Below are 23,208 nucleotides of genomic sequence, written 5' to 3'. Positions count from 1 at the left end.
AAATGAGTGAAGAACTTATTAAGGGATATGCGAAGATAATACTGCAATTCACTATGAAGAAAAGATAAAGGAAGTTAAAAAGAATGTTCAAAAGAAGATAGAGGCTATTCTCAAAGAAACTGGGATGACCAGAGAAGACTACGATGAAGCCTTAGGTATTGCCAAGGATATGAATGCCAGAGGGAAAACAGAATTATTAGTAGCTAGACCCCTTACTGTAGCTGGACCTAATGAAGGAATTATTGTTGTTGGACCATCAGCACAAATTCCAAGTGTACCCTATGCCGCAGTTGCACAAGTGCAACCTGTTAAAGAACAACCTAGACAGAAGGATTAGTCTAATGAAGATGTGGTAATAATATAATATGCTCAGAGGAAATCAAAAAGATTGGTGAAGGTTAAGCAAGAATCTACACCATCCCCTAAGAAGAGGACCAAGCAGACCACCAGTGGTCCGGGAAGGAGAAGAAAAACATTGCAGATCAGTGAATCTTATGAATCTAAGGAAGAGAGTAAGGAGAAGGCAGTAGAAGAGGTAGTTGGTGAGGGCAGAACATCAATTGGTAAGAAAGCTTGGAAACCCAAAATGGAAAAGTCAAATGTACAAATCATTCAAAATGACAATTTTGCTCAATTTAAAAAATATTAAGCTTGTATAATAATATTGATAGAAGGCAGTTAGAAAATGTTGTAGTGAGAAAAATGATTCTGAGAAATAAAAGATTTGATAGTATTCAGGATAAGATTCCTACAGATTTGTATAACAGACTAGTGAACAAAAAGAGAAGAGTAATAGAAGAAGATAAGAATATAAGAGTTCATCTAGTAAAGAAACTATCTGTTGTAAATAATGATGATGATATGAAGAATATTTTGGCACGCATTGAGCCCTTGCTATGAAACAAGAGGAGGGCAATTTTTCTAATGGGAGGAAACCATGAAGAGGTAAAAAAAGAAACTGAAGAAGCCATAGTCAGTTTCATTTCTATGCCTTTAGCCACTAAGGAGAGTGCACAATCAGAAGGAGGAAGCTCTGTGCATATTGACGCCAGTACACCTAGTGTTGGTGAAGAAGAAGCTGAGGAAACTCAAAAAATTGACTCACCTCCACATATAGTGATTGATACTGAATCCATGCAAGTGGATAGCACTAATATAACAATTGATGATGAGGAAGAAGATTCTTTCAAGGATCTTGGCACAAATATTGTTGGCAATATAACTGAGTACACTAGTTCAAATGAAGAAAATGATGAGGAAGAAGAGAAGGGAAAAGTTGAAGAAGAAGAAAAGAAAAGGAGAGGATTGAAGAGAAGAGAAAAAAAAAGGAAAGAAAGAAAGAAAAGGAAGACAGAAGGAAGGAAGAAGAGGCAAGGAAAGTTGTAGTAAGAGGTGTTTGGAAAGTTGCGATGCAAGAAAGCATCTTCCAGCCACAACTCAAACATACAGATACTGAAGTAGACAAGGTCATATTCCAGCATGAGGCTGATATACCTTATGTTGCACCAGAAATTACACCTGTCCCAGCAGTAACCCCAGCAGTAGTAATCACTACATTACTATAGCATCTGATGATGATGATGATCAGAAGAGTCTGATGACATCTCTGAGCAAATTACTTCAAAAGAATAAATATGTTAAGAACTTAGAGAGAACTTTGGCAGAAGTTCTAGAAAGAATGCAAAAGACAGTGCAAACAAGTATTGCAAAGACAGACATTCAGAAAAAGGCCAAGGAAATGGTAAGACCTTTGATGTTGAGTTCACCACTATATCTAACATTGCTTTGGTACAAGCACAAATCAAGCATGATGCAACATTATTTGATACAGTATGTACAAATGTGAGAAATGACTTGCAAAACTTGAATGTTTGCATTAAGGAGTTGAGGAAGAGCATAGATGAAGGAAATAAATTGTATGGACAATGTGCAATGTCATACAATTACCTGACAGAATTTGATGACAAGGTCAAAGGCAGAATGAGTGAGCTTCAAACACTCACTATCAAATTGCAGCAGCCAAATGAAAGAGTTGAAGATATTGAGACAGACATGGAGGCAGTTCACAATGCAATCAAAGGTCTTGAACATGACAAGGAAAAGGTAATAAAAAGATTCTCTATTCTTAGAAAATACTTATCTCCTAAAATCAGTATTTTGCAGAGGCAATTGGAGGAGTGCCTTGCAACAAAGGCATCCTATGACAAATTTGCCTACACAGACTTGAGCGCAGTAGAAGTTGCATCATATGCATTATGCACACTCATCAGCATATCAGATACAGTAAAAGAAAACTAGAAGAAGGAGCTTGAGAGGCTGAAACTTGATTTTGCAAATTGCATATCAAGAATCTCAAATTAGAAAAGGAAAAGGTAACAATTTTGTCTTGTAAATATAATATTTTGGACACCTTGGTCATTGATGTCAAAGGGGGAGAAGAATGTAAAGGAAAATTATATAAATTGTATAGATAAGGAATGTAAAAGATGTATATATATGTAAGGGAAGCTGAGCTATGTATATAGGAAATCATTGTAATAGGAGAGATAAGGAAAGATGGTAATATGCAATTATGTAATGATCCAAGTTTTGAATAAAATTTTGAAGTTTTGAAACTTTGTTAAGGCCACAGTTTTGATCAACAGTTTGGGACATAGCCAATTTTCCCATACATTTCCATCAATGCCAAAGGGGGGAATTTGTTGACAATATGGTTAAGTCAGTTGAGTACTTTGTTGGTTTGGTGGTCATTTATGGCAACATATACTTTAGTATTTCTTTATGAAATCAGAGATAGAAAATTGTCTAAGTATTAGACAGTTGTAGCAGCACAAAGATAGATTATGTGAGTACGGATGACAGAGTCTGAGTTGACACGTGCGCAGTTAAGGAAGGATAGTTGACAGTGCCATGATGACGCGTGGCAGTGCGCAGATGTGTATGGACGGTACGAAAATAATTACAGAAGAATTACCAGTAGAGGTAATTAGCAAGGTAGAACAAAGCATAGCAAACGATTGAGTATTATAACTTAAGGAATTGTTTTGGTAACAAAATAATTATTTTACTATGATGGGATGACATCCTAGATGTTAACCTTGAGTTAATTTTGCAATTTACCAAATGTGTTGAAGCATCAAGGCCGACTGAACAGAGTTTGCTAAAAGGAAAGGTATAAGTAAAGATCATAACTTGCGCAGTTATGTGTGTGTGAAGTAATAAGATGTGAACTTATGTGAAGCATCTATATGTGTTATGTGAACCTTGAAGGATGCAAGATCTGATGTATGATCAGAGGAATTGCGAAGTACAGCAGTAAGACAGTATTGTATGTATATCTTTTTTAAAGAAGCTTAAATTGTGTATTGCATGTTTGGTAATGGGCTCATCTTGTATAATTGTAATTGTACTACCAACTCCTAACAGGGTTAAAGCAACTCCTAATAAGGTTGAGGCTTTTAACAAGGCCTAGTCCTCTAAAAAGGACTCGAGACACTATCTATACTTAATAGACTCCTAACAGGGTCAATATCCTTAACCGGATACTTTTGCTTAGTGGATCATTTTGTGGTACCATCCCCACCGGGTTGGCCAAGTTTTCCCTAGCTCACAAATAATGGTGTTATGAGTTCTCTCTGTGTATGGTTTTAATTACTGTTCAGCATTATTGGTTTACTTTCATATGCATGTTGTAAAGTAAATAATAATATCCAATTGTGGACAAAAGTTTGTAGCATACTGATTCACCCCCCCCCCCCCCCCCAGTATTATCTATTTCTAACACAGGTTCATAATTTTACTGCAGGTAGCTCACATAATTATTCCTCAAAAAAACAAGAAAGTATTTTGCCCCAAGTCTACACTGAAGTGCAATATTTACCACCATAAACCTATAAGGAGCACAGTCCACCAGTCATACCAAATTTCAAATTTTGAATCTAAACTACAGCCACATACTAGTATCAGACAATTCAAGTAACTGTTTGCAGAATTTATTGCTACTCATTTCAGGGTAAATTGATGTGCTATATGTTGAACTGTTAAAAAGTATAAACAATATCTCCCCAGCTAAAGACTCTCTTAGACTGTAATGTTTTCTATCCATCCTGGCATTCATATCAAATTCTTGTTTGGTAACTCACTTATCACATTAGTAATGGATAGGATGCTATATAAAAATTTGCCTTGCAAAACAGCCATAAGATTGTCATAAATTAACTGAAATAACTAATTGTCGATGCATAACTATAATGTGTTCCTGATTGTTCCAAGTGCATGCATATACTCCCACACAAGTGATGACAAGATTGGTCATTCCATATATTACTCACATGGGTTTTCAAATAATGACTTTAAATTTACTTGTACCATCTATGATCTATCCATAATCTATATCTTGTGGGTATCATAACACCATACCTTCGAATTCAAATTTAAGTTACCATAACCATGACAATATTAAGTACCATGCAAACATTCATGTTTTGACTGGGCAACCCATTCGATGGGTAACAATGCAGTACAATTTTGGAATCTTATACACATCTGGAAGTGCACATCTCCTTATTTTTCACAAGTCATACGCAACAAACAGAAAATTGTGATGAATCTCCAATTGATAAGTAGGAGATATTTTCCACCACAATTCAAATAAGGATACCTCAGTGTTCATTCCCGTGAGAGATGGGTTCTTGTGAACCACTACTCATGAAACATGAGTGAATGAGTTTGTCTCAAATTAGTACACAATTGAATCCTGGTGAAAAATATCATGATTTGACTAATGGAAAATATCTCCTACGTATTAATTGAAGAGTTTAAGGGGCTTTCTAATGAATGGTTCACAAGGCACGACACTTACTAAAGGTTTTGCAAATGGGGTTGCAAGCAGAGTGAGCTTAACCATAGAGGAAACTCCTTAGTTAAGTGTGCTCGGGCTAGAGTAGTACTCGGATGGGTCACCTCCTGAGAAGTCCCACTGCTTCACCTCTGTGACCATCACCTAGATGCAATGCACGCTAAATGTTCCATTCATCCTCATGAGAGATGGGTTCTTATGAACTACTACTCATTAAACATGGATCAATGAGTTTGACTCAAATTACTACATAGTAAAATCCTTATAGAAATATCATAATTTGACTTTCTATGGGACATACCTCCTACTTATGAATTGATGAGCTTATGGGGCTTTCTAATGAATGGTTCAGAAGGAACAACACTTGTTGAACATTTTGCAAATGGGGTTACAAGCAAAGTGGGCTTAACCATGGAGGAAACTCCGTAGTTAAGCGCACTCGATCTAGAGTAGTACTAGATGGGTGACATCTCGAGAAGTCCCATTGCTACACCTCTGTTAGCATCACCTAGATGCAATGTGTGCTAAGTGGTCCTTTCATTCTCATAAGAGATTGGTTCTTGTAAACCACTACTCATGAAACATGGGTCACTAAGTTTGACTCAAGTTACTACATAGGTGAATCTTGATCGAAATATCATAAATTTCTAATCACCAACTTATTCACACTTTAGGAAAACAAGCCTATAGCTGATTGTCTCCTCATTGCCCTTGCAACTTCAGTTACAGTAGGCATTTGCACACTCACCTATGGAACACTGCAAATAAAATTGTTTGTTATATACTTCGCTTACAATTGATTAAAATAAATTATACAAGTATAGCAATGATTCTATTGTGTAGAGTGTTGCTCCTTTGTCTCCAATTCCAGATGTTTTAGAGGACAAGGACCACAAATCAGCTTGCAAAATAATGTTGCAAGGATGATACTAGCATACACTTCATCCAAACATACACACATAATAAATACACTAAGCTATTTGGTTTGCCCCCTAGCCTCTGGACCGGGCTAATTTCAAACCAATCCATTGTCCTGGTCCAGTTTGTCAGTGGGTTCAATCAAGGTTCGTACCCAAGCAAGTTGGTTCATCCGGACCAAACCAGCACAGACCAAATAAAAATCAAGTGCAATTCCACTGAGAGACATTCTATAATTTACTAAGTTGCAGATTCGGCCCCTTTGTGCTGTCGTTTCCAGGTACGAATCGTATCAAAAACGGATACAATTAAAATACCTTCCAAATTCGCCATGGATGCGTTTTTTGCTAAGCTGAAACGTTTCAGTGAAAATCCCACCAAATCCGGTCGAATCTAACATCTATTCGGAAATTTCCAAAACAAATCTGTATGGATTCGAATGATACTTGGAATGTGTTTTTTCTACAGCGATTCCAGGAAGGCTGCACGATTTTGGAAATGATTTTTCCCAATTTGATAGCCGTAAAATAGAACTTCTAATTCGTTGCAGCAGGATTTGATAGTTAAATAGACGTCATGCTTAGAATTTCGCCACACCACAGGTCGTTTGCATTTGCAGAGGGCATTTTAATTGTTTGTCGTTTGCAAGACGAAGATGGCATTTTAATTGTTTGCAGTTTGCAGGACGAAGGGCAGCCAGACGGTTCACGACTGTTCGCCTTTTGCTGGAGGACGAAGGGCAGCCAGAGGACGGGTCACGGCAATAACCAGGCAGAACGGAGGTCGCGACAGTGATTGTTGGTCACGGCGTGTTCGCAAAACCTGCGATCTGCGTTTTAAATTTTGTAATATTTTTAATTTTTGTAAAGTTAAGAAAGAATAATATGAAATTATTATTTTGTAGTTTTGTAAAGTTTTATTCATATTTTTTAAATTTTGTAAAGTTTTTTTAGAATAATATTTTCAATCTTAAGAGTATTACCGTATTTATTTTGTAAAATTTTTTAAAATAATAGGTAATAGTTGAGTCGTTAATGAATTAAATTTATAAATAGTTTTAATTAAACTTACAAGTTACAAAGCTAACAATGTTTATTAATTTATATTCATATATAATGAAATTTAATGTCCAATTAATTCATATTGTGTTTCAATATATTTTTTTATCTATAAATTATTTTTCAATGTTTATTAATTTATTTTCATATATGGAATTTAACAATGTTAATTTAAAATATTTATAAACATAAATAAATTTAGTTATTTACATTATAGTAAAATTAAAAATTACAAATATAGACTAAATTGCTTTTTGATAGGGACTAATTTATTATATTGTATAATAATATATTAATAAAATAATTAAAATATTAAAAAAATAGTAATAGAAATGTTAAAATTTAAATAAATAGTAATATAAATCTTGTATTATAAATTATAAATTATACTTTGATAACTGATCAAATATTTCACATTTATTATTTAATAATTGGTTTTGAAATCTTTGTTAACAGGATTATGGCAACTAATGTTAGCTCATCCACCTTCAAAACTGATCCAAACTCACCTTTATGGAAATATGTACAAATGATAGAACAAGTAAAAGGGGGTGGAACATTTGTATGGATATGCAATTTTTGTAATGTGAGGTACAAAAGTTCATATAGTCGTGTGAAAGCCCATTTATGTGTGATTCCTCAACAGGGTATCAAAGCATGTCCTGGAGAGGATGGTAATGGATTACCACCTCAACAAATTGCAGGATATATTAGAGAGCAAGAGGAAGCAAATGCAAGAGTTTCACGTGGCACAAACCATCCTTTGAAGAAAGGGAAGAAATCAAGTAGGCAACCTCCTCCATCTCATGACTTCCCTGATGTTGTAGTAGAGAGCCACCCATTTTTGGATAGAACTGAAGAAGAACATGTCAAGGGAAAGAGAAGCAAGGGGCCATTAGAGAGAGCATTTAAGAATGATGCAAGAGAGATTGCAGATCAAAGTGTTGCAAGATGTTTATATGCAAATGGTTTGTCATTTAATGTTGAACGATCACCATATTGGCAGGATATGTTGAGAAAAGTAAATGAAGCTCCAAAAGGGTACATGGGGCCAAGATATGAAAAGGTGCGTAGCACTTTACTAGAAAAGGAGGTAAAAAGCATAGACACTACCTTGGCTCCTATTAGAAACTCACGGAAACAAACAGGGGTGTCAATTATTTCTGATGGGTGGAAGGATGCCAAAAATCGGCCATTAATCAACGTGATTGCAATGTGCCCTAAAGGAGCAATGTTTCTTAAAGCTGTGGATTGTGAAGGGCAAGTAAAGGATGCACAATTTATCGCTAACATCCTTATACAGTGCATTCAGGATATTGGCCCTCAAAATGTTGTCCAAGTAATAACAGATAATGCAAAGAATTGTAAAGCAGCAGGGATGTTGATTGAGACGCGGTTTGATCACATATTTTGGACACCTTGTGCAGTGCACTCTCTAAACCTCATGCTACAGAAGTTGGGTACGAAAGTAAATTGGATCAAAGAAACCTATGCAGAAGCTGAAGAGATCTAAATGTTCATCACAAACCATCACATGTCACAAGCCATTTTTAGATCATTTTCGCAGTTGGAGTTACTAAAGGTAATTGAAACACTTCAACTTTTGAATTTTGTATTTCACTTTAGTATGAATTTAGATTTTAAACCTGAATGCATCTTTGTCTTTTAATTTTAATTTTTTATGTTGAATAGGTTGTTGAGACCCGATTTGCATCAAACACAATCGTCTTGAGGCGACTTGTGAAGGTGCGAGAATCACTTGCTAGCATGGTTATTAGTCAAAGCTGGTCACTATGGAGGCAATCCAGTACTAAGAGGGCAATAAACGTAAAACGAATGATCCTAGATGACACTTGGTGGGAACGAGTGGAATATCTTCTTAGTTTCACTGAGCCCATCATGAGTATGATTCGTTATACCGACACGGATCATCCATGTTTGGGAGAGGTATATGATGGAATTGACTCGATGCTTGAGAAAATGAGACACATCATCAATCAAAAGGAGCAAGATCCTGAAGAAACTTTCTTCAAAGAGGTGCAGACAATTTGTGTTGAGCGGTGTAATAAAATGACCACCCCACTTCATCTTCTTGCATTTGCCTTGACTCCCAAATTTTATAGCGATGAAATTCTTGCTATGCCATCAAGGGTGCCACCATACAAAGATGTGGAAGTTGGTGAAGGATGCAGGAAAGCACTTACAAAACTCTTCCCGGATCGTGAAATGGAGAATATAGTTACGAGTGAGTTTGCTGATTTTGTAGCTTCTAATGGTCAAAGTGCTTCCGCTCTCCGTAACAAGTATACGAAGGATGCTCATGCTTGGTGGTACCTTAATGGCCATACATCACCGCACCTCCAAACTCTTGCAATCAAAATTTTATCACAAGTTTTTCTATTTTTATAGCACCCTATAAATTTTTATTTATATTGCTTACTATTTGTAAATTGACAAAAAATATTAACTTTATTTTGACTGACAATTTTTTATGACACTCCCTTTGACTCAATCGGTTGCTAGTTCCTCTTCATCTGAGCGAAATTGGAGTACATACTCCTTTATTCACTCAGTGAAACGCAATCGATTGGCAGCAAGTAAGGCAGAAGAACTAGTTTATGTGCATTCCAACTTGCGCCTTCTAACTCACAGTCACAATGAGTACAAGGAAGGGGGCATAAAGTATTGGGATGTAGATCCAGAAAGAACTGATTTGGATTTTTCAGCTGCAACACAATCTTTACTGCACGTGCAGACGGATAGCAACTGTCCTAGTGCAAGTGATTGTGGGGTTGCCTGTGATTCTAATCTGCATACATCATCTATTGTCAATGATGATGTTATGAACTTATATGATGCACAGTTAGTAACTACTATAAAGATTGATGCTGCAGCTAACTAGATGAACAACACCATGCATTCAGTCAGTCACAAAATTACTGGCAACTAGGAATGGCTTTCTTTAGTTTGTTTTAACTTTTATTTAATCTTCGTGTTGTTTGCTCCATGCAATAAGGCAAATTGTTGTTTCCAGAAGTCATTAGTCATTTTTTACTTATTGTTAGTTAGTTAAACCTCAGTTCATTCCCTTCATTAGTGTAGTTTTTACTTAAATTTCTGCGTGCATGTGAATGCATACTGGGCAGTTCAGGGGTGAGAGCATTTGATTGCTCTTCTTCATATATTTTACAGTCTTATGCAGTTCAAAAGATGTAATCAGAAGTTCAAAAAATAATAAATCCTATTTTTCTGCCTTATAACAGCGTATGTTCTGTTCCAAATTATGATTTCTTTTTTGTTCTGATTCTTGAATATTGATTTGGTATTATTGTTTTTCTTTTCTGTGCATTGCTGCTTTTCAGTCTCCACAACTACTAGATTTTAATGTTGACCCAACAAACACTGAATTTCAATTTGATATATCTATCATAAAATTCAAGTTTCGACATATTGATAGTAAATTATCATATTTTGAATTAGTAATATTAAATTATTAATGAAAATTCTGAGTTTTGTTTATCAAATTATCATGCATGACGTGTTATTCTAAATTTTTAAGGCTTCAAATATTGATATAGGTATGATTTTTTATTTTTTATTTATTTTTCTTTATTAGCGTACCCAAACGTACCTTACCTCCCCAAAAAAATGTGGCGTACCAGCATACCGTACCCACGTTCCCGTACCTGTACCCGTATCTGTATCGGCAACTTAGATAATTTAGAGTGAAAAACAATTATTACAGAATTTTAATAAGATCTTTAACATTACAAAACAAAATTTGTTGAAGCTCAGATATTTATCACATTAAATTATAACTGGTCCTCGTGATTTCTTCCAGTGAAATTTTTATATCCATTTGCTGATAATAACCCCTGTCCGATTGATTGGAAGCTCTCTATAGTGATAAATCAGATTTTAAACATGAAACAATATCTTTAATAGATGAAGGGAGCTGCAAACTACTTTTATAGCATTTTTCAAGTAGGATATAAATTTCAACAAACAAGCCCTCTGTAAAGTGAAAAAGTAATAAGCATTTCAGGAACTATAAAGAGAGAACGTTATTGGTGTAGTTGATCCCGTTAGCATTAGCAATATTTGTGAATCAATTAATACCTTTGATGAAGAAGAAGATGAAGATTTAGATAATCCATTCAATGATTGAAACTTAGCATAAAGATTCAATTGTTGAAAGTCAAAACCTTGATACTAGAACTCAATATTATTATTTTAATTTATTGATGTTAATATGATGCAATGATTACAAATTCATTGTGCTTTTACTGTTTTATAGTACTATGTGGGGTTCTAATCTTAATTCATGCTTCTAGGCTGCATACACGTGTGTGTATATCATTTTGTAATTCCCCATTTTACCTCACCGTAGTCGGTGGTTCAGACTTGTCTATCAGTGGCCCTCGCAGGCTAAGTCAATCAGTTACAAGGTCTTAGTGGTAGAGCCTAAGGGCAATTCCCACTTTGGAGGTCAAGGTTGTTCAGAATTGCTCCCTGTTTGAGTCAGATTGACACACTTACTATTTATAGCATCTATTTTGGCATGAAATTTGTTCTGGGAGGCTGCATTTGGTTGCACACGGAAGCGTTAGACTATACGGAAGCACGTTTTGGTTGTTCAGTGCCTTAATTCAAAGTTTTTTATTATTAAAAGCCATCACTGATTGATTTCTTAAGGCTGTGATCAAATCTAGGATATTTTATATGCAAGCAAAAACATTACAGGTTTCTTAAATATTGTTTTCAAATAAATTCTTCTAGCGTGATACTGTTTTTGTGTATGCTATTAATGAATCTATTCTGTAAGTACAATGTGGTATTTTGCAAATTGAGCTTCAAGCATTGTATTTCTGTTTCATATATTGTTTTAAAATTCCAAAAAGGTATGAATTACGGAATAAGCAGAGAAAACATAAACTTTTGCAAGAACAAAACAATCCAGGGACAGTGAATTTGAGGTCGAACCATTAGAGTTCTTTCTGCAGTATCAAAGCATTGCATTTATGTCAACTATTTGCATGAGTGTGTTGAGTAAATGTACAAGTTGGAAGTTATAACTCGTTGGGGTTATTACACATTGTTATATGTTTTTGTACTAACAAACCCAAACCCCATTTCAAAATTTTGCCATACCCGCAAACCGGTTCTTTGAACCCAAACCCGAACCGGCAACTTAGAAAATTCATATACACAGAATGGCTGCAGAGATAGTTTTTCCTCTTTAAACTGTTCCCTGCTAATCCTTCTATACATTGAATTACAGAAATTTTTTCCTCTTCCATTGACAAAAAACAAGATTCAAAAATTACCAACAGCCAATTACCATTTTTTGTATTATTAAGTTACCAACAGCCAATTACCAAATCCCGTAGATATCTAGGTTTTTGTACTATTATAAAATGGCCACTGAATTATAAAGTTACCATTTCAGCTAGTTCATAGACAAGCCATCAGTCATTTCCTTCCAATTTTATCTCCCTTCATTGCGGTTTCCACCATATGGGTTGACAGGCGTTTCTTAAAATATTGCCTACAATAATTTGGTCAATTTAATAAAGATTGATAGTTTACAGATTGGAGCCACAAAGTTCAACATGCCAGCATGAAAACCACACATTGCTGAAATTTCAAGTAATTGCCTCAGAAGAAAGATAATTGAGTATTATTATTGAATTCTTGTCATATAGATCATACACGTAGATTTAAGTTCAGTTGGCTTGGTCTCTATATAATTTACCACAAGTACTAATACAATTCCGTTGATTAAAGGAGCTGACTGATGAATTAAAGGCCTAAAGGTTGAATGCCAGTTCCATTATACTCTACCGTTATCATGAGATAGACATCAATACTCACCATACTGATATCACTAATTCTAATCTATTGTTTAGTAGTTTCTTTTATGTAAACTTTCTCCAAGTCGGACATCAGAAAACAGCTTTTTTCCATTATAGAATCTAGCATGAAGAAAGTCCAAGAAAAATATGTGGCGGAAATCTAATTTTTTCTGCAATAAAGACCTGTGCTTATATTCAATATGTATACAAATATATTTAGTATATGTATATATTATCTAAAATATCATGATTATAGAGTTTACAGCATTTCAAAACCCTGCAACAAGGCGAGGAGACTGAGGGTTTTATCATAGTTTACAAACAACTCAGTTCACCTACCGGTAATTCAAAAAAACAAGTGATAATCAATTACAACAAAGAGAGAAAACAGTACCATATACCTAATGAATATTTTCATCCTTCTACGCTTCTATTTCTGCATATTGATTTTCACTTTATGATTAAGATATTCCATCTGCCAAAGGGTCTCCTAATAACAAAATCAAGAACATGTTTCTAGTCTGACAAAAATGCCTGAAAAACAATCCATTTTATAAAAGTACCTGTAAATCACCAGCTGCAAAGACACCTTCCACAGAAGTGTTTACTCCACATTTCACAACCACATAGCCAGAAGCGTCCAGTTCAACTTGCCCTTGTAGTAATTGGCTGTTGGGGGTGTGGCCGATCCCATAAAATAGTCCTCTAACATCCAGTGCCATCTGTTCACTCGTATTTGTACTTTTCAGTAACAGACCAGATATCTGGCCTTTCTCATTGCCTATGACGTCAACAACTTCCTTGTTGAAGTGGACAGTTACATTTGGATTGTTGAAAATTCTGTGAAACATTCGTCATAACCAACCTGTTAAGCAGAAACATTAAAGGCGCTGAAATTTTTACCATCGATGTTCTCCTCAGTGACTTATTTGAAAAGCAAATAGTAGATCAAGCAAAGCATTAAGAATGGAAACTCAAACTGGATTACAACTCCTTTAAAAGAAAACTACAAGATTTTCGGTATGGTTTGACCATGTAGTATACTAGTTAAGTATTGTCAGGGCCATTGAACAAAGAAATTACTCATTTGTGATTTCCACCTATAAGGTCAACGATTAAATATGCTCTATTAATTATAATTCTCGATAGCAGTTCTTTGAAGGTAAATACATTTCAGTGAGAAGAAGCTGATTAAAAACTTGGCAGTGACAGAGGCATTTTGGCTGGTTCAGAATATTTTTACTAGCATCCTAGGCATAAGATGCCCTTGACACATTTATTTGACAGCTTTCACTACCTAGTTTTTTTAAAATCAGAGTAAATTGACGATAACATGACATTTTCCAAGGCTATTAGTTAAAAGTATAAACCTAAAAATCAGCTGCATTCAGGAATAAGGTTTAAAGTATAAACAATAGAAGAATTCAGTACATCAACATTATTACTACAAAGAATTGAGCAGTCTTCCTAACATAGCCTCATTACAGAATCAGCAATATAAACATGCTTCTCAATACACCTTTCTACATAATTTCATCTAGACAACTGCATTTAATTAATTTTCAATATACAATAAGTTGGCAGCAAAACGATAAATAACAAGCTGTATTCATTAACAAATTGTTGGCAAAACAGAAAATGATGAGAGCCATAGGCTATGGCTGTTAACTTTCTGCAAATTTTCATTGAGGCAGCTTCTTGCAGATCAATTTTTAATATGTGACAACTAGGGCTCATCTAACAAATTGCAAGATGCATTCACTGCCATCATTGTGGATGAAGCTGCTCATGACAACACCACGAGTGATTGATTACCTATTAGGAAATGGTGAAGCATGTCTCACAGAACAAAATCTTATAATAACCACACCATATACTTGACCACTTAAATCATATCCATGGCATGTTCACAAAGTGAAATGGAAAATTTTTTTCCACTATTGGCTCTATAAAATCAATAAATTTGTTTGGACAAAAATTCAACTCTGGAACCTACACTTAATAGGGCAATTTTATCTCATACAGGACATTACGTTCTGGGCTACACAAAGGATTTTCTTCCCCGTTCTATTTTCCTTGGGGCCCACACTTAAATGGGGTAAAAATGATAAATTTGTAAAAATTGAGAATTGTAGAAATAATAAAATATGGCGAAAGCCTTTTATCGAGCAGAAAAAAAAAATCAACTCTGGAATAAAAAACTGAACTGTAGAAAAAATAAGATTATCAATATTAACATGAAGATCTATGATTAATTTATTTTGAAATAATACATAATTTGCATTTGACTATCCTTTCAACTCAAAGACTTGCAAATTTTGTAAACAAACCTACCATTGGAGAGATTCATTTCATTTTTAGTGCTAGCTAAGGGAGCTGCCAAACCTAACAATTTCCTCACTCCTTATAATTCTCAACTAACTGGAAATTTTTACAAGACATCGTCAAAATCTTGGAGCCTGCCTCTTCCAAGACATGTCCTATGATCTATCATTGGTTGGACCTGTGTTTAAACGACAGTCATGCCATCTAATATATTGACTACAAAAGAAAGTTTGTTATCATATAAGCAAATGTTGGTAACTATACATTGTATACAACAAGCATCCTTATTGTCCAATAATATTAATAGATTGATTTTAACTACTCTTTGATCGAAAAGAGTACAGTCTAATAATCATTAAACAATCAAAGGAATCATATAGATTAAGGGAATTAATAGGAATCATAATATGGAGTTATATACATATAACACAATATAGATCTTTCTAAATTCTAATAATATTTAACATGTGGAACCTGGGTGCTACTTTGTGAAGCCACATTATAAGCCAAGAACCACAAGGAAGTATTGAAATGAATAGGAAGATTGGCAAGTTTCACAAAGTTTTACTCCTCTACAAAAAATATACATGCATGTGTATTTATATAAAACTCGAAGAAATTTTGATATTGGCATATGATCACTATCAAGTTTGGATGGAACTTACTTTTAGGAACAGGGTCGCATCTTAGTCTGTACTATTATTTGGACTAATTTTGTCTATACAAACTTCACTGAACATAAGTTTCTCCAATATGATGACTCACACTATAAGCAATTGCCTTGTTCTTTATTATTCTGATATAAACGGTAATTGATCTTGAGTCCTAAATGAAAATTATGGCCTTATCATCAAAGCACACTCTAAGAGTGTTCACTAGCATTGTAAGAGATAACACTTGAAAGGATTGGTTAACTTCTTTACAACCATAGCATCTAGCGTGTCTTAATTAATGTTATGCATATTCCTTTTGATAATTAGTAACATGTAAAAGTTTTGATGACATGTGCATGAAGAGAGACTTTTAATACCTAATTTACTGGACTGATAACTAAATTTAAAACATTACATTCTAAGTTGCCGATTCGGGTTCAAGGACGGGTTCAGGTTCAGGGTTTGGGTTCGTCGGTTCAGGAAAAAAAAATTTCCCCATTTGGGTTCGTGGGTGGGTTCGTGAGTGTGTGTGTGTGTATATACACACACACACACACACACACACATGAGAGAAAATGCATAGTTGCAAAACAAAGTCATTTCACAATATGGGCAATTGTTGCTTGATCATTGATCAATTCCAAATGCCAATGATAAACATTAAATACTCACTCATTAATCTATCTTCATGATTGTAAAGAAAATTATACAGTGAATTACTAAATTGCAAAACATAGACTAGTTCATCAAATAATACATTGAATTACTAAATTGCAAAACAAAGACTAGTTCATCAAATAATAAAGTTTGAATCATGATGATAGATGACAAGTGTTTAGTAATTTATCAATAATCATAGTATCAAATGCCCTTCAAGGGTCAAATGGATTATCATAAAATGAGGGATCAATGGCTTCATCCCCAACTACAACTATATCTAGATCTTCATCATTGGAACCCAAACTGGTTCCACAAGTCCCATATGCTGCTATATCATCATCCTCCTCCTTGACATAAGGGATTAGATGAGTGAAACGTTTTTTATTAAGTTCCTTTGAGAGTTGCATAAGAAAACAATTAAAAAAACTTAAAGTTGTTTTAGCCCCGGGTTTGCAATGGGTTCATCCGGGTTTGCTCCAGGAAGGACCCAGATGAATCCACAGTCAAAACTAAGGACCCTGCCCGGACCCGCAGCGAACCCAGGGGCGAATCCGGACCCATGCAGACCCGGACCCGAATCCAGGCAGCGGGGGACGAATCCAGCTTCTTAGAATACATTATAAGTCCCATTAATTTCAAGCATATCACAAACTATGTTTGAGTGATATCGATCATGAGGAGCTTATGCTTAGGCTGAGTTTCAACCAAAAAAAGTTAACTTTGTTCTATATTTTATTATTTTGTAATGTCTGAACAAAAGAAGAAGCTCTATGTTTCTCCCTAAGTTCATGAAACATAGATGGTGGCAGAAAATCAATTTGGAACAATTAAGTTGTAAGGAGATGGAAGACATCAAATAACAACAGGACAATACCTTGTGACAGTATTAGTTGTTTAAGAGATAATGTAAAGTACATAGATTAATGAACAACTATGGCATAATAAGCACTGTAACTAAGTATGCATCCTAATCATAGCTCAGTTCAGTAGGAAAATTGAAAGGGTGCCCAGTAAACTGACTGACCCAATTAAGCCCAAGATCACACAACCATCTAGTCATGGCAACACACCTCTTATCCCACAAGTGGCGGGAACGTCCAACTATGACAGGTTCCATACCTTGGGGTAACCTACTTGCCTCAGCCAAGAGGGGGCAGGAACATCCAACTATAACCAGTTCCATCCCTCAAGCCAGACTACTTAGTTCATGGGACCTGATAAACTGCATTTCCCTAACTTCCTCCAACTCACATTTTATTGATTATACGGTGATCATATATGAATTTGTATATAATCTATTTACTTAAAAGAAATATAATTCAAGGAATACATATATTAGGGAAAAAATTCTATCGATACATATAGAGGATTGGTGCATAATATACTTTCTTTACTTTGTTTTGTACAATGGCTGTGTGTTTTGAATTGCATTTCACTTAGATCAGATCTTCTTTCTTCCTCAATGATTTAGAGTATTGATGAGTTATGATTAAATAATTGTAGATTAGATGATGGGAAGTGACGATGTAATGAATGGAACTTTGATATATTGGTGGATGATGATTGAATGACTGTTGATTTAACATGGTGATGCTCGAATGCTGAAAGATTTGTTTTCTTGATCCAAACATAAAGTGATAATTAATATACATTTGATGATTGTTTGCTTGGTTTCTTGAGGGGATTAATAATTGATCGATGAAGGATTTGTTTGGATGGAACCATGGGTGATGATTGGTAAGTCCTTGTTGAATGTTTGCAATGAAATCTCCTTTATACTTTATTGATGAAAGGGTCACCACCTTTCATAAGAATTGAGTCACCACTTTTCATTGTTGCCTCTTGAGAATAATATATTATTCCCCCAACTTGATCTAACTTGATCTTTGGATCCTCCTCAAATGAAACCTTCTCCCCATCATATCTTCCAATGTGAGGGAGAGGTCACACCTCTTCATCATGTCTTCCCTTGGCAAGAGTCACAACCCTTCACAATTACCACCCTTCATTTGAATCACAACCCTTCATCATTTCTGCCCTTTGAGAGAGACACAATCTTTCATAAATGCATCCCTTTGAAAGAATCTTAATCCTTCATCATTGCTGTTCTTAGAAAGAGCCACAACCTTTCATAATTACAACCTTTTGAGAGAGTCACAACTCTTTATCATTTCTCCCCTTAAAAGATTCACAACCTTTCATAGTTCTAATCTTTGAAAGAGTCACAACCCTTGATGAATTTTGCCTTTCAAAGGAGTTGCGTCCTTATTTTCTTCTCATTCTTTATTGTTCTTCCATTAATACTTTCTTGATTCGCACCTTCCATCTTCTTTTACTTCCTCTCTCCCCCTGAAAATGAAGTTCTCCCCCCCCCCCTTTATATCTCATGTGTAAGGGAGTCACAACTTCTCATCTCGTGCCTTTTGACCATTCATTGAACTTAACTAAATTTTAGTTATGTTGTGTTTAATTTTATTGTTTTTTTTTTTTTTTAATTCTTTTAAATTTGAATTTCATTATTGTTTATTACTAAATCCTATTTCAAAAGGGGGCATTACAAGTTGCCATGTTATGACTGTGATGAACATAATGTGTCCAAAAATGTCTTAAAAACAAGTATGTAGCATTAGGCACATGAACAAACTTGTTTTATGAAATGAAAATCAACATTTAGGAAAAACTACAAAAAATGTCAGTGTTGTGTGATATATTAATCTACTGATGAGATTCATGGAAATAAGCTCCTAAGGATATGAATTCATGGGAAAAGCTTGGTACAATTACAGTTGCCTCTTGAAAAGCTTTGACTGACTGCATGTAGAACACGGATGAGGAAGGGATCTCCTCCGTGGATGTTTAGGAGGTTATGGATGTTTAGGAGGTTATACCTGCTGAAACAAAAAGATGATAAATTTCATGCACAAGTCCAGCTCTTAATGTAGAGTCCAACAGGAGAATCTGATTTGCAACAGAGAGTTGCAAAAAGGTCTCAAACTGGGACCAGTGTCCAGATGACTTGGATTAGACTACTTCCACTCACCATACATTGTGTACATAGAAAAGATATCAAGAGTATTGAGTAACAAAGTGGTGGGTGACAGAAAATCAACAGCTTTGTTTGTCATCTCTTTCTATCTTTTTGCCACATTGAAGTGTAAGATGAATTCAGGTGTTGATGTTCATGAATCTTGGATTAGAATTTAACCCTGCAATAGATGATGATCCACATGCAGAACGCACACTTTTCCATGAACATAATGGCATAAATTCATTTGATTAACCAATAAGTAGAACTTTCTGTCATGATCATTTTAATTCCATTTTGTTGGGACAAGAATACCAAAAAAAAAAAATCTCCTCCCTGCAGCAAAATCACCCAGATGGAATGCTGTGAAACATTTGTATCAATATCATAAGGTTGTTTGACATAAATAAAATCTAACATGGATACAAAACAATGTCCATCCTTTAATTGCTAAAAAGTTGGCAAGGCTCAGACATCCATAAAAGTGTAGCTGTGTTGGTAGATAAGGTACAGGATGAATAATGTGTTAATAGAGGCAAGAAACAGAGGAAAGATGAATACTAGTAACCTATGGAATTCACACCTAAAATAATGATTCACATAACCATGCAGTATATACTATAGGCCAGTTCCTAAGCACTTTGACTTCAGCATGTCGATGAAAACCATGCTTGCCAATGACAAAACAAAGATATAGGATAGAAACTCTATCTAAAGAATGACATTTTCAATTCGTCTTGAAGTTAATGTTAGCAAAACAAATCTGACACAGTGAACAAGCTGCATGTATTCATCCCAGGCATGGTTATAGATAAGAATAGCATCAAAATAAAACATAACAAAATTACAAGCTGCAGATAAAACATTTCATCAATAAGACTTATTGAGGTAGCCAAGAAACTGGTTAAACTGAATGGCACCACCAACCATTTCTACAGTTTGGACAATATCTTTCAAGCTCACTTCCAAACATCATCAGACTCCAAGTGGACTTGGCAATATGTAGGATTGAGATCAATCTTCGCAAAATACTTAGCTCTTTTGTGTTAAACTATTGGATCACCAATCCTAAGATGAGAGCAGTGGCTCTTCGTCATTATCTTATTAAATGCTCTATCACTGTGTGGAGTCTCCATTAAGGTGATCCTTCTTGCGCACAGCAAGATTAGAAAAGAGTGGCACTTGATAAGATATAACCCCCTTAAAGCAATTTTTTGATGTTGCACCAAACCGTTTGTTTTGATAGAGGTCAAATAAGATGATCCAGTTGATAATGGGGATCCCACAAAAAAGTCAATTGTATATTGAACAATATATATACAAAGAAGCATGAGCATCTAATAAATATCACATGGAAGGAGGTAACTTATGTTTGTAGTCCTCTTTTACTTTCCAACTTATGAAGAGCCTTGGCATCTCACAAAGATTAACTCATTTGATAGTTGGCTACCCTTATATTTATGAAACGATCGAAAGGATGTAATATTCTAGATTTAATTGCTACAAAGTATCTCATATGTCTTGATGGATTGTGGCTCATTTCTCCACGCAGGTTTGGAGGAGCAATTTTGGAATTGAAAAATGAGGCTTTTTCTGAAGGTTTTGGTAAGCGAGATTTTTGCAGGCACAGAGTGATTTCCAGATTTATAGCATCAGATTGAGGTAGGGTTTTGCAGAACCATCGTAGGAAATCTCTTGAAAGTTTTTGTCTTCTTCGTGGCTGTTATATCTATTTGGCTTATTGGAAACGTATTCAAAACTGAAAACCCTTGTTTCGAAAATGATTGTTCTTCGTTGTTGAATACATCTGGGAAAAACAAGATTGAAAACCCTCATTGAAAAAGCTTGAAATTAGAATTCAATTCATGGGTAGGGTTGGAAGAACAAGAAAGATTATTGTTCAATAAATTCGATTGGTTGCTTTTTATTTCCCTATCAAATTTATATTGGAAAAAAAATATTTAAAAAATTATATTTTATTACCACAGTAATTATATAATTACTGTGGTAATTTTAATGGATCTTATCGTTATTGCTGGACATTTTTGTTTTATTTAAGAAAATAATTTATTTATTTTTAAATATATATATAGGAGGGCGGAGGCCACCACCCGCCACCCCCTATCTCCCTTCTCTCTCTTGCTACAGCCTAGGGCGGTGCACTGCAGGCAGCAGCACACACAGCTGCCTAGGCAGTGCGCATGGCTGCCTAGCAGCCTCCCTCAAGTGGGGTTAAAAAATTTACAAGGTAAGTTTTTTTTTTTAATGTTTTTTTTATTAATATAATTGTTATTTAATTTTATATTATTTTAAAATTATAATATTTGATATTATTTATAGGTAATTTAGTTTTATATAAATATTCATTTTAATTTGTATTGTAATTAAATTTAGTTTAGGTCAAAATTTATTTTATTTTATTTTAAAATAGATTATAATTGAATTTATTTTTTTATAAATAGATTATTATTTATTTTATTTTATTTTAAAATAGAATGTTATTAGATATTACTGCTTGTAGATTAAAAATTTTATTAAGGAGGATTTGTGTTATGTTATAGTGGATTATATATACATTTGTCCTTTAAGAATTCTTTTAAATTAAAATATTATTATATTTTTGAGCAAATATTAATTATTACAATGAATGAAATAAAGACATAGTTTATTTTACTATGAATAGGTTCTTTTAAACTACGAAAACTGGGAAGGGTTTTATGATCGAACTAAACTTGGAACTATAGCTACTGGGAATTTTTTACAAACAAAAACTTGAACTCTTACGCAAATCAAACTTTATGAAATTACATTGGAAAAACAAAATGGCTGAATAAGTACACTTGTGTTAATTTCTGATATTATGTACTATCTTTTGATGGATTTTGGGGAAACCTCGTAGTTGGCCAAATAGTAATGTTTATCAGAGGCTTGGAAAGTGGTTGATCTTTTGATGGTTTTATGTGATGTCTTTAGTCACGATTATTCCTTTCCTAACCAATGTTCTAAACTCGTGTTTTGTGATGAGAAATCAGTATTCCTATGTAAACTCATGAGTTTTGATTCTTTTGATGCAACCTATTGTGGGTTTTGATATATGATCTAGTTGTGATTTCAGTTGCTTGTATAGAACTGACATGTTTATGGTGAATTCTTAAGAGATGCATTTCTATGAGCTTAGGGTAGGTTATCTATTGCATCTATACACCCACGTCCATACAACCAAGAAAGATCAAAATCGTATGCATAGGGGATACCATGCACAGTTTGAATATCAGGAAAAGGATAATGTACAATTTCAATAGTGTACAAAGAAGGTAGAGTGAGGACAACATTCAAGGAAGAAAACATAATACACCATTTGAATGCAATCGCACATGACCCACGAGACAAGGCAGCTTGTATGCACTAGACAAAGTCAATCTGTATGAAAGTAGCAATCGGAATAGAGTGGATTCATATAGGAAGGCCTTGCCATACAACCAAGATTTATATAGCTCATGTTGGAACAAAGAATTGTGCAATCTATACATAGACGAACCATATGCCACCATCAAGGGCATTCACAACAGTTTGTACAAAAACCACACACCAAAAGCTAACCCATACAAAGTACTATGTGTGTCCTACAAAGGGAGAAAGAACAAGAACAATACAAGCATGCAGAGCCATACTTGGGACAATATGGAAAAGTAAGATTGAGACCAATGAAGGAGGCTTGTACGAGAAGTCACGTGAGGAGGAATTTAAACCATACAACATAGATTAGATCGCACTTGATGCTCCTAAGTCATACGTGAATGCCAAGGCAAAAACAATGTGGCCCTATATAGCACAGAAAGTGTACAAAGGCAAGAAA

General features: G+C 34.7%; 1 protein-coding gene across 2 annotated transcripts in view; it reads right to left on the bottom strand.

The window, feature by feature from the left end:
- The window catches only part of LOC149542161 (thioredoxin reductase NTRC-like), a 226,065-nt gene that overhangs the window by 131,659 nt on the left and 71,198 nt on the right, over positions 1 to 23,208 (bottom strand). For both annotated transcript variants that reach the window (XM_089797189.1, XM_089797190.1), the window contains one exon: positions 13,253 to 13,529. In XM_089797189.1, coding sequence (XP_089653315.1) covers positions 13,253 to 13,529 — 277 coding nt within the window. The remainder of the gene's footprint in view (positions 1 to 13,252; positions 13,530 to 23,208) is intronic.

Source organism: Cupressus sempervirens, chromosome 8, assembly GCF_028749045.1.
Source record: "Cupressus sempervirens isolate cs-2001-9-10 chromosome 8, ASM2874904v1, whole genome shotgun sequence".
Taxonomy (NCBI): domain Eukaryota; kingdom Viridiplantae; phylum Streptophyta; class Pinopsida; order Cupressales; family Cupressaceae; genus Cupressus; species Cupressus sempervirens.
This window is presented reverse-complemented; position numbering and strand designations above follow the sequence as displayed.